Raw genomic sequence first — 13,262 nt, 5'->3', positions numbered from 1 at the left:
CCAACACTCGCCTTTAAGTCCTGGCTTTAGTGCCATTCTTCTGCCGAGGAAGAGAGGTATAGGAGGAGGCCATTCAGCCCCTTGAGCCTGTTCCGCCATTCAGTGAGACCACGGTTGATCTGCGGCCTAACTCCATATACTGACTTTTAGCCCATATCCCTTAATACCGTTAGCTAACAATCTATTAATCTCCGTTTTTAAATAAACGTTTGGTCTAGCAACGATTGCTGTTTGTGGAGGAGAGTTCCAGACTTTGTCTTCTCATTATGTGAAGAAGTTTCACTTCAGAAAGGTCTGGCTTGAATTTATTTGACCATCCCACTGGTCCTGGACTCCCCAACCAGCAGAAATCATTTCTCTCTATCTACCTTATCTGTTCCACAATATCTTGAAAGTTCTTGCCATTTCAACACTCCCCCCTGCTCTCATGCTCACATTTCTGTCCTGGGATTGCTGCAGTGTTCCAGTGAACATCAACGCAAGCTCGAGGGACAGCACCTCATTTACTGATTAGGCACACTACAGCCTGCCGGACTGAACATTGATTTCAATAATTTCAGAGCATGACTGGGCCCCCCATTTTACTTTTATTTTTAGTTATATTTTTCTTATTTTTTTGGGTTTTTTTGTGTTTGTTTTATTTTATTTCATCTTAGTTTGTTCAGTTTGCTTACCCACTTTTTTTTTATGTTTGTGCTTGCGGCTGTTCAACTTTCAGTCCGTTAACACCCTATCTGTACTAATGCTTTGTCTTTCAACACACCGTTAACATATTGTTTGCCTTTGCTCCGTGACCTTCTGGTCACCTATTTTGTGACCTTGCCCTATCTACACCTTCTCCTTTGTTATCTCTTGCCCCACCCCCGCTTTACTTGCTTATAACCTTTCACATTTCTAATATTTGCCAGTTCTGATGAAGGTCACTGACCTGAAACGTTAACTCTGCTTCTCTCTCCACAGATGCTGCCAGACCTGCTGAGTATTTCCAGCATTTCTTGTTTTTTATTTCAGATTTCCAGCATCCGCAGTATTTTGCTTTTATCTTGAAAGTTCTGCCTGTTTTGCTTTCTGTCCCCACGTATGTCAGTTTCACCCCATGGACTTGATGATGTACAAGATCTGTGTTGGGTTGAGATACCTTTTTGCACTAATTTCCCATGTCAATCTTTTTGGTTCAATTGAGCACCAGTAATGTCCATGTCATCAAGTAGCTTCAGTTTCCTTTTTTCTTACCTTAGCCCAAGGGCAGGTCTTTATATTTTTACATGTCCTACAGTTTATTTCTTGTATTTGGTCATGTAAGTGGTAGTGATTTGAAGCCCAATTAATTAGAAATTATAATCTTTTAAATCCTGTGTGCTTTTTTTTTCTCTTTCCAGGATCCAGATCCCAGCTGATTTGAGTACATCAAGGGTGTATTTCTCTACAATGAGAAAACCAGGACCTCAACAAAAAGGTGAGTGTTGGCAATCTGCTAAAATAAAAAATTCCCTCTACCAACTTAATTGTTGCCAATAAGTGGCAAGGCTACAGATTTAGTTTTTGCAGAAAAAAGGGACAGTTGCAGAATGAGAGATTTGAAACGTCAGGTCGAAGTCCTGGAATCCCATCAGGAAAGTGCTTGGTCCAACTTGGGGAAAACAAAAATGAAGCTGCTGGTAAAGTGCAATGAGTTGAGAATTGGAGTCTGGTCCAAGTCAAGAAGAGGCCTTCTGCCTCTCTGGATCTTATCCTTGTTGAGGTTTGCAAATATTACATACAAATCAGAATTCAAACATGCCACAGGATGGCAGGAAACTGGCTTATTAGAAGCCAGACAGGTGGATACACTGACCAAGACTGATCCTTTGGTGGAGAAGGGAAGTGTGATGTATCTGTAAAGATTTTGTGTGTTTTAAATTGTCATCAAAGTAACATAGTATTGGTCTGAAGGAAGTTGGAAAGCAGAAAAAGTAAGTTTAAAATATGGGGGAAAGATCAAGGAACATAGAAACGAAGTATTTAAACCTTCTATGCAGGGAACAAATTTAACCATTGCATATGTGTATATGATGGGCAGTAGTTTTCCATATTTGCTGATTATGGACCACTAATCAAGAAAATGTTTTATTTGCTGTTCCGCTTTTAAACTTCTTCAAATTCTGTTTTCCACAAAAATATGATCTCATTAATACTAAGATGGGTGATTTCTAACTTTGTTCTCTACATGGTGTCTGCTTGGCTTTTTAAGAGCAGTTCAGTACAGTTTGGAGGGTACAATGAGCTAATTGGGGAATCATTTTGAGGGCATTCACATTGAATAGCAGGCACATTAAGGTTACATTTTCAAAACCATTGCACTGAAATTGGTGTTTCTCGGTGTGAGCTTGGATCAATGATGGCATTCTCGCTTCCAGAGTCTACAGTTTGTGGAGTCCAATCTTGTTCCCAAGCACATAATCTGAGTTGGCACTTGAACTGCATTTTTGGAATTGCTGCCTTTTGGATGAGGTATCAAATCAAGACCTGCCTGCTCAATTGGACATAAACTAACTCATGGCACTTTTTCAAAGAAAAGCAAGGAGTTCTTCATGTGCCCTTGCCAACATTCATTGCTTACGTAACTGTCAAAGCAGATTAATTGGTCATTCAATGACAATTTCCATTCATATCACGTCACTAACAACAGAAGAAAAACATCCCAAAGCACTGCACAGAAGTTTAAATAAAAAAAAAAGGAAGCCAAATCAAACAAGGGAGTTTTTGACATTGTGACCAAATGTTTGATCAAAGCGGTGGGTTTTAAGGAGGGTCTAAAAAAACACTCAGGTGAAGAGGCAGAGTTTTTTCTTTTCGGTGGGCATTCCAGAGCATGGAACATAGGCAGTTGAAGACACAACCACCTCTGATGGGGTGAAGAGAGGGGAGGCACAAGAACCCAGAGACAGGAATGAACAGTTTAGGAGTGTGGTTGTAGGGCTGGAGGAGGTTACAGAAATGGGGGAAGGGGAAGTTGTGAAGGGGTTTAAGCACTTGGCTGAGAATTACATTAGTTCTCAGTTCTCCAATTTAAGTCAGCAGGGACCATGGTTAATATGGTGAGAAGGATTTGGCGTGGGATTGGATGCAGGCAGCAGAGTTTTGGATGAATTGAAGGTGAAGGATTGGAGGCTGACGAGGAGAGCATTGGAATGGTTGAGTCTGGACGTAATGAAGACATGGATGAAAGTTTCAGAGCAGATGGGCTGAGGTGGGGATAGTGGGGGGCGATGTTGATGGAGGAAGAAGTAGGCAGTTCTTGTGCCAGGGAGGATATGGAGACAAGCTTTGTTTGGGGTTGAACAGGACCTTGAGATTGTGAGCACTCTGGCTCAGTCTGAAACGGTGGCCAGATCGGAGAATGGAGTAATTGGCAAACATATGGAATTTGTTCCGAGGACCAAAGAAGAAGATGCTGTGCAGGTCATGGTTAAAAGAGGAGGTAATTCGGACATTTGAAGGGTTTGAAATTGATAAGGAGGCAGTATTGGATAGGCTATCTGTACTTAGAGTTGATAAGGCACTAGGACCAGATGAGATGCATCCAAGGATACTGAGGGAATTGAGAGTGGAAATTGCGGAGGCACTGGCCATAATTTCCAGTCTTCTTTAGACTCGGGTGGTGGCAGAAGCCTGGAGAATTGCAAATTTTACACCCTTGTTCAAAAAGTGGTGTAAAGATAAGCCTGGCAACTACAGGCCAGTCAGTTTAAACTCGGTGGTGGGAAGCTTCTAGAAATGATAATTAGAGACAAAATTAATAGTCACTTGGGCAAATGTGGGTTAATTAAGGAAAACCAACATGGATTTGTTAAGGGCAACTAACTTGCTGGAGTTTTTTTTGATGAGGTAACCGAGAAGGTTGATCAGGAGATGATGTTGATGTGGTGCACATGGACTTTCAAAAGGATTTGATAAAGTGCCACACAACAGACTTATGAGCAAAGTTATAGCTCAAAGAATAAAAGGGACAGTAGCAACATAGATATGAAATTGGTTGAGTGACAGGAAACAGAGTAGTGGTTAATGGATGTTTTTTGGCTGGAGGATGGTTGGTAGTGGAGTTCCTCGGGTCAGTGTTGGGACCCTTGCTCTTCCTGTCATATGTTAATGACCTAGACCTTGGTGTACAGGACAATATTTCCAAATTTGCAGATGATACAAAACTTGGAAGCATTGTGAACTGTGAGGGGGATAGTGTAGATCTTCACAAGGACATAGACAAGTTGGTGGAACGGGTGTTAAAGTCACAGATGAAATTTAATGTAGAAAGTGTGAAGTGATTCATTTTGGTAGGAAGAACATGGAGAGATGATGTTAAGGGAAAAGGCCTGCTACCCAATGGGACCCGACGACATGTTTCAGGTTCGGGTCGGGTAGCTCTTTCGGGTCTGGCTTTTGGGCTCGGATCCGGGTTGGGCCTGGTCCGGGTCGGGCCAGGTCTGGGTCGGACACACGCAGCAAGAATTGCATTTTGTTCTGCTGGTAAGTGTTAAAGGTAAAAAAAAACATACCTGAGCTGGGAGTCCAGGACGTCAAGGAGGGAAACTCTGAGTCTTTGCGGTGAGCGAGTGATGTCTCTATGACGTCATCACACTCATGCTGCAGCTTCAAAGAACAAAGAAAATTACAGCACAGGAACAGGCCGTTCGGCCCTCCAAGCCTGCGCCGATCCATATCCTCTATCTAAACATGTCGCCTATTTTCTAAGGGTCTGTATCTCTTTGCTTCCTGCCCATTCATGTATATGTCTAGATACATCTTAAAAGACGCTATCGTGCCCGCGTCTACCACCTCCGCTGGCAACACGTTCCAGGCACCCACCACCCTCTGCGTAAAGAACTTTCCACGCATATCCCCCCTAAACTTTTCCCCTCTCACTTTGAACTCGTGACCCCTAGTAATTGAATCCCCCACTCTGGGGAAAAAGCTTCTTGCTATCCACCCTGTCTATACCTCTCATGATTTTGTACACCTCAATCAGGTCCCCCCTCAACCTTCGTCTTTCTAATGAAAATAATCCTAATCTACTCAACCTCTCTTCATAGCTAGCGCCCTCCATACCAGGCAACATCCTGGTGAACCTCCTCTGCACCCTCTCCAAAGCATCCACATCCTTTTGGTAATGTGGCGACCAGAACTGCACGCAGTATTCCAAATGTGGCTGAACCAAAGTCTTATACAACTGTAACATGACCTGCCAACCCTTGTACTCAATACCCCGTCCGATGAAGGAAAGCATGCCGCATGCCTTCTTGACCACTCTATTGACCTGCGTTGCCACCTTCAGGGAACAATGGACCTGAACACCCAAATCTCTCTGTACATCAATTTTCCCCAGGACTTTTCCATTTACTGTATAGTTCACTCTTGAATTGGATCTTCCAAAATGCATCACCTCGCATTTGCCCTGATTGAACTCCATCTGCCATTTCTCTGCCCAACTCTCCAATCTATTTATATTCTGCTGTATTGTCTGACGGTCCCCTTCACTATCTGCTACTCCACCAATCTTAGTGTCATCTGCAAACTTGCTAATCAGACCACCTATACTTTCCTCCAAATCATTTATGTATATATTCCTGCAGATTGGGAGTTGCAAGGTAGGTAAAGGGAACATTCCGGGGGTCAGGTCGGGCGCGGGAAAAAGTGGAGGGACTCGGGCAGGTTCGGGCTCAGATCTGTTGTGGTTCTGTCGGGTTCGGGTCAGATTTTTTTTTCGTGACCTGAGCAGGCCTTTAATTACGGGTACAATTCTAAAGGGCATGTAGGAACAGAAGGACTTGGGTGTATATGTGCCAAAATTATTGAAGATGGTAGGACAGGTTGAGAGAATTGAGAATAAAGTGTACAGCATCATAGGCTTTGTTAATAGGGGCATAGAGTACAAAAGTGAGGAAGTTGTGTTAAACTTGTATAGACCACTGGTTCGGCGGCAACTGGAGTATGGTGCCCACTTCTGGGTGCGACACTTTAGTAAAGAAGTGAAGGTATTAGAGGCAGAAAAGATTCAGGAGAATGGTTCCAGGGATGTGCAACTTCAGTTACATAGGTAGATTGGAGAAGTTGGGATTGTTTTCCTTGGAGAAGAGAAGGTTGAGAGGAAATTTGATAGAGGTATTCAAAATCATGAGGACTCTGGACAGGGTAGATGGAGGAAAAACTGTTCCCATTGGTGGAAGGATCGAAAACCAGAGGGCACAGATTTAAGGTAATTGACAAAAGAAGCAACAGCGACATGAGGAAAATCTTTTCTACGCAGCGAGTGGTTAGCATCTGGAATGCATTGCCTGAGAGTGCGGTGGAGGCAGGTTCAATCAAGGCATTCAAGAGGGAATTGGATTGTTATCTGAAAAGGGAGAATGTACAGGGCTATGGGGAGAAGGCAGGATAATGGCACTAGGCAATTGCTCATTCGGAGAGCTGGTGTAGACAGGGTGGGCCGAATGGCCTCCTATGCTGCAACAGTTCTGTGATTCTTTGTGACCAAAGACTTTGGTCTTCCCAGTCTTTAGCTAGACAAAATTACATCTCGGTTGGAGAGGTAGAACTGGGGCTTATGCTGTACATATGGAATGTGATCTCATGTTTTCCAATGATGTGAGCAAGGCACAGCATGAGGAAGAAGGAGGGACGAGGAAGAAAGTGGGACCAGGAATCAGTCTGGGATTGTGGCAGTGATGAAGCAAGGGTTGGAGGCACAGCAGGATGGTGTGGTCAACCATGTCAAAGGTTATAGAGAGGAAAATGAGGGATAACCCACAGTCACAGTCACAGAAGATGATGTTTGTTATTTTGGTTAGGGCCACTTTGCTGCTGGAGGGTGGGTGGAAACCTGATTGGAGAGATTCAAACCTGAAGCAATGGGCACAGGTTTGAGAGGCGACAATACGTTCAAGCACTTTCGAGAGAAAAGGGAGGTTGGTGGTGGAGCGACAGAGGGATCGAGGGTGGGATTTTTGAGGGCAGTCGTGGTCATTTTGAAAGGAAGCGGATTACTGCTGAGAAGAGGGAACTTTTTAATGTCAGCTGGTGTGGGTGCTGCTTGGATGCTGCGTGACAATGTTGGGTGGTCAGCAGTTTAGTGGGAATAGGGGTTAAATCATTTAATTGATATTTGTGAGATCTTGCCATGATTTGCCTACAAAACATTGACTGTTTCAATGATTCATTGAGCGTGAAGCACTCTGACATCTGAAGGACATGAAAGGTGTTATATAAAGAAAAGTTTGCTTTCTCCTGACTTATAATGCAAGCATTGACCCCATGAACAAATGAGATTTGAACAAAGTATAACAATATAAGTGGTTCAACATGTCTGATATTGTAGCTTGCTGATAGTAGCAGTCATACTGAGGTTGATGCTATTCAAATTGAGAGCAGAATCAATTTACCTAATAAAAATGGGGCCATGTGACCCCCTAGTCACAACTGTCAGCTCTTAAAAATGCCATTCTCTCTGCAGTGGGGTAAACATTGAACTTCACCTCTGGGGCTCTAAGGCAGCAATGGGATGAAAGTCTCCTCTGTCTGATGCCTGTGGAGATCTTGCATGAAATGAGTTTGGCAATCTCAATCCTGGTCCTAATAGGCTATAACACAGATCTACCTCTCATTTAGCAATAAAGGAAGATGTCATTTGAACAGGCGTAAAGACTGTTGGTGTGGAAAATGAACAATAATGTCACACTAGTGCTGTGGAGATACTCTTCTGAAATGGGGCAGAGTCAAAGGAGCTTAACTCTGCCGCTAGTTCTACTGTATGTGACCTTATTAGGGAGTACTTGATACGAAGACGAGACAGAACTTTCAACTTTGCAGGGGTATAATACGGACCATAGCAGATCAGCCAGCTCTTGTACACCCAGTTTGATTTCCCCTTTCAATAGAAAGGGGAATCTTGTGCATTGTATATAACTGGAGACCAATCAGCTGCACCCTGTTTTTAGCTTCCCTCCCCACCCCCCCTGCCCCCCCATATAAAGTTGAAAGCTTTGTCCAGAGTACAGAATGGAAAATGTCTGGTTCCTGGATTTAAAATGCCTTACTTTGATGTGTGGAAAAATGGTGTTTGTGCCCGTTAACACTAGTCACATTTATTATTCCTAAAATAAAAAATAGAAAATGTTGGAAATACTCAGCAGGTCAGGCAGGATCTGTGGAGAGAGAAAGAGAGTTAATGTTTCAAGTCAATGACCCTTTGTCAGAACTGGAAAAAGTTAGTGATGTTAACAGGTTCACTATTTCTAATGTGTAATTAATAACTCGCCTCTCTTCGCCTGGACACTGAGTGTAGATCAGGTTGCAGGTTGGATTCCTGATTAGGCAGGTTAAGCCTTGTCTGTGGAGGGCTGTATGAAACAGAGAAAGGGCAGGTTAACATTGGAGCTGCTCCTCAGCAGGCTGGGAAGAGCAGCTGAAAGGGCTGGAGCTGTGCTATGTTCGAGTGGCTGGGTAAAAATATCTATTTTCTCGACTCTGGAACGATGCATGGTTTGTCACTTTAAATTAATTAAAGTGAGAAGGGAAGGGGAAAGTTAATTATGTGGCTGGTATAAATAGATTCATTCTTCACTTCTATCAGGAACCCTATTCAGCTTTTTAGGAAATAATTCTTCAGTGTTTCTACACAATCTCAGTACCAGAACTTGAGTTCTGAATGAGTGTTTGCAATCCATCTTCCTTGTATTGGCAATAGTCAGGATTTAAATTAATTGTTCTGAAGGGCTCAACAGAACAGTGCTTTTCTGTGTTCAGTTTTTCAAGCTGTTTTAAACTATGATTTGAATCATTGTTGATCTAATTTGAGCACATTGCACGTGGAGTTCAGCTTTTTGAGCAGTTTAATGTGTGTTGCTGGCAATAACATTTCCGTCTGAAAGTATTCATGTAATGCCAGCTGTTTCATATTTTTATGACACACTTGATGTTTGATGTAGCTCTTTATAATGGGTATTGGAGAACTATCCAAATGAGATGCGCATTTGGCTACTTGTTTGGCACCAGCCATGGATTGAAATGTTGTTTCTGGTCAGCGTAGTCTCTGGATAACCAACATTCAATCCTGTTCTGTAATTTTCCTTGAAACTCAACATGTCTCATTGTGGCGTAAGATTAGGGAGAGGAGTCAGTCATTCATGCCTCTTGGGCTTGTTCCGTTCCCATTCCAGTGGATCGTGGCTGATCTGCACCTCAGTCCATTTTCCCAACTTTGCTCCATATCCCTTAATACCCTTGCCAAACAAATATCCAAATATCTATCAGTCTTGACAGCTCCAGTCAACCCAGCATCCAGTGCCATTTGGGGGGGGGGGGGGGGGGGGAGATTTCCAAATTTCTTCTACAAATGGAAATGTTGTCAAGCAGTGGCAAACACATGATTTTTGGATTTGTTTAAGATCAAGGATATTAATGTAACACTACACCAACTGTAAAATAAAATAGGTGGAAAACAGCTCCCAGTTTGAAGAAGAAGAAGCAATAGGAGAATGAGAGTGGCCCCTCGACAAGGAGAGGAGGAGAAAAAAACATCAGGCCATCGTCCACATTTCTGCAGACTGTTTAATACTGCCTGTTTGTGATGCTCAGTCATGGTGGAGCAGCTTGGCATTGTCATCCAGGCTTAGATCATGGAGCGTAGCTACTTGGGCAAGGTACTGGAGTGTTGCCAGTGACCATGAAACCACAGCCCAGGAGGTGCCGTCAGGGGAAAAAGGGAAAAAATAAACCACGCAATTATCAGCATTGTAGAACTTATGCTTTTCAGTCTAGATGCAGCCACTAGCAAAAGTGCAAGTGTGAAAGAGTAATGCATAATGATCTTGAATAGGTCTGTTTTTTAAAATAAACAATATTCTGGAGAAAATAATAATGGATTTGTGGTAATATTATCTCGCTGTTGATGCATTGATCATGCTTGGAGTACATGTGAACTAGGGTTGTTTCCCTACATCAGTATAAAGCAATATAGATTTACAGTTCATCTTGTTTCCTCTGCAGTCTGCTGCTGTGCTGTCACAAGCTGTTCATAAAACCATTAAAGATTTTTAATGCCATTTGCAATCTGTTCCCTATTAATAATACTTACCGTCAGCTGCAACCAGCGTCTGAGAAATGTTTTATACTCTAGCGAGTTAGTTGGATTCAGTTGGCAAGTTAGCAGTCTTCAACGTGTAAAATTATTTCTTTCTAAGTGGAACTGGCCTGCATCATGTAGGTTTAAAAGTTTATCTTTTATATACTCTAGTTTTCTCCCTTCTGTTTAATTCCCCAGAATCCACACTCTCCCCGAGAGGGTGGGATGGATCAGGTTGGGGAAGACAACACTTGTCAGATAAGCCTCCATGTTGGAAGGCTCCCATCCCGCACTGTCAACCTGTTTTCCTTCGTTCTTTGACCTTTTAGAGGCCCCTTCAAGATTCTTGAATCAATTCCATGAGGAAGGCTCTGGAATGAATGCCAGTCAAGTCTGAGATTTGAACCTGAGTCTCCAGCTTGAGAGTCCAGCGTTCTCATATAGTACATACCGCCCACCTCTTATGAGAATCCTTCATTGAAATGTTTTATGCTGTTGTTTTCTGCAGTGTTTGATGTCCCATCAAAGTCTGAAATATGAGCACATCTGTCAACAGGAGTATTAACACAATCCCATCTACTGTTTGAGACATTCTCTTGAATTTAAGGTATAAAGGCAATCATTCTTTTTAATATGTGTATATTACAGACAAACACACTGGGATAGTTAAGTAGTGCAGTGTGACATGAATCAGGAAAGCAGTCAAATATACTGTTTTCTGATTTACATTTTCAACTTTAATGTTTAAGAATGTAATTACATTCCTGAAGAAAATGTCTAAAAGATTTCATTTATCCTTCAAGATGATGACCAGATTGCTCCCTTGCTGCTGTCCACTCATTGCGACCTTCTGGAATAGAAGTGAATGTTTATCATTAAATAATTATGTATTAACGTGTCTATTCCAACCACTTACTGCGTGAGGCCCACACACTTCAAAGAGAAAGGTGGATATATGGAGCGTGCCACATTTCTGCATAAATTACAGATGAGAACGATTTGTCCTGAGAATGGTAAGCTAATAATTTTTTTTTCTTTGTTCTAGTTATAGATTGGAAAGATGGAAGAAGACAAAAGCATGCTCGCAGTGGTCGGCCATCAAATACTCCTTCTCCATATCAAGGTAAATACTGAGAATTGCATTCAAATTGATCTAGAATATCTGTTTCTGTATGGTAAACCAACAGTTGGATTGACCTAGGTAAAGTCCTTTTGTGGCATTTGTTTTTAGAGGGAACCGTGCCAAACAAAAGGGTTCTGCTTAAACAAAACTGGGTTTGGACGGGGCTGAAATGCCATATAAGCCTTGCATTGAATGTTGCAGCAGCAGAAGATTTTCTCAATCAGGATTTTTTTTCTGTGTGATAGAATTTGAAAGTGATACAATCGTATTTAATTTCAAACAGTATTGGACATGTATAGAAATTTAACTCTAATTTGGGTTATCCATTTTACCGAGGGAGAAGCTAGCTTAGGTACAATATTAAAGAAGAGCATTACATAGGGTGAAGTATTGGTGTCATTGTGGGCCCCATAACTTTTTAATTTTTAACCTAATTTAAACCATTGAAGAGTTGAGATTATTTAAATTGGGGACTTTTGATATTGGGATGTTCATTGCTAGCTCCGATTAATTGCAGACTAGTTGGTCTGTGCACTGTCTGAATAAAATCAAGTTTAAAGCTGTTTGTCCTATATATCTCATAACTGGCATTGTCTCGCTCTCTCTCTCTCTCGCTCTGTCTCCCTCGCTCTTTCTCTCTCTCTCTTGCTCTCTCTATATTATGGGCAGTGATTGATCTCAGAAACTTACAGTTCTCAATAGAGCCATAGACGAGTCAGATCCATAGCAAGCAATGATTCAGTGCCCGCACTGCATGATAGTCTCTTTAGCTCATGTCTGGAACAATTTCACTTGGATAAAGTGGTTGCTTCTGGAGCCGAGGGAGTTGTTCAACCCTTCTGTATGCTATTGAACATAAAACTGCTGGGACACACCGAGTCTTGAGTACTTTATATCATCAATACTTCACCTTCAGTGCTGTTAAGTTTGATTTCTTAACTTCTCACTTACAAAGTAGGTGCATTAGTCCTTATTAGAAATTTACAAGGCAGATAATTGGTGCCATTAGTTTTAAGGTTTATGCTCCTCTTTGCTTTTTTATGAAGCATCAGTTGGGAATGGGGAAATGTAATGAAAGGTGTGTTAGAATGTCATATATCTGCATGTATGTAGGTTTACTTAGTTTCCCTGTTGGGGATTTACTTGAGTTGTAGTTGCTTGGTGAGTGGTGAAGATAATTGTGTATTTAGTTGTGAGAAAGAGTAGGATTGAAGAAGAATTTGGTTTGTTACTGAGTTCAGTAGGTTTTCTGGATATGGTTTAACTTCAGAGCAATTACATTTTAAATCTATCTCCTTTTCCAGGCAGTGCACCTTGAATTGTTTTCTGAAATGTGGTTAATGTTGATCTCCCAAATCATAACAACTTGCATTCATATAATGCCTTAGTGAATAAGCTTCAGCTGAATCATTTGAGTGTTAGCTAAAGAAAGAGCGATATGTCATCGGAGGCAAATGGTTATGACTGGCAAGTGATAAATTCTATAAAACTGATTGTGTGCTGGATTATAGAAATGCTGCCATAATCTGGTCTGTTTAAAAAAACACACAAATAAGCAGTGCACCAATTTGAACAGCAACCTCAGCATCAGAGCGTCTATTGGCCACTGTTTCAGTGGGAAAGCAATAGTTATATTTGAGTTTCCTTTTTAAAATTGAAACACGTTACCAGACAGGAGTGAGATTGATACTTGACCATAAATGAACATTTAGCACTGAGGTTAAATGCATGGTGTGGCTGATTGTTAAAACATTTACGATTCTTGAGCTTCCGCGTACCATGCCACTAATTTATTGTGTACCCGCAGTTAAAGTTTAATGTGCAGTATTACTGTCATGGTTTCATGCAGTCATGCTATTCAAGTGACGACTTGATGGTGCCTTTCTGTCTGAGGTGTTTGCAGACCAACAGTGTTTACTTTCCTGACACGCTGTTCATTTTTATCAATGGTGTGGGTGTTAATGTTTAATTTTTTTTTGCCTTTTATTCAGTTCCATTTACATTTTTTCTTGTTTGTTTATTGCTGCTGTGATCTGAAAAGCCCTT

At 41.7% G+C, this 13,262-nt stretch overlaps 1 protein-coding gene across 3 annotated transcripts in view; it reads left to right on the top strand.

Moving 5' to 3' along the window:
• The window catches only part of LOC137347303 (polycomb protein SCMH1-like), a 200,103-nt gene that overhangs the window by 22,208 nt on the left and 164,633 nt on the right, over positions 1-13,262 (top strand). For all 3 annotated transcript variants that reach the window (XM_068011705.1, XM_068011703.1, XM_068011704.1), the window contains exons 3-4: positions 1,380-1,456; positions 11,139-11,216. In XM_068011705.1, coding sequence (XP_067867806.1) covers positions 1,429-1,456; positions 11,139-11,216 — 106 coding nt within the window. In that variant the 5' untranslated portion in view covers positions 1,380-1,428. The remainder of the gene's footprint in view (positions 1-1,379; positions 1,457-11,138; positions 11,217-13,262) is intronic.

This window comes from Heterodontus francisci, chromosome 31, assembly GCF_036365525.1.
Source record: "Heterodontus francisci isolate sHetFra1 chromosome 31, sHetFra1.hap1, whole genome shotgun sequence".
Taxonomy (NCBI): domain Eukaryota; kingdom Metazoa; phylum Chordata; class Chondrichthyes; order Heterodontiformes; family Heterodontidae; genus Heterodontus; species Heterodontus francisci.
This window is presented reverse-complemented; position numbering and strand designations above follow the sequence as displayed.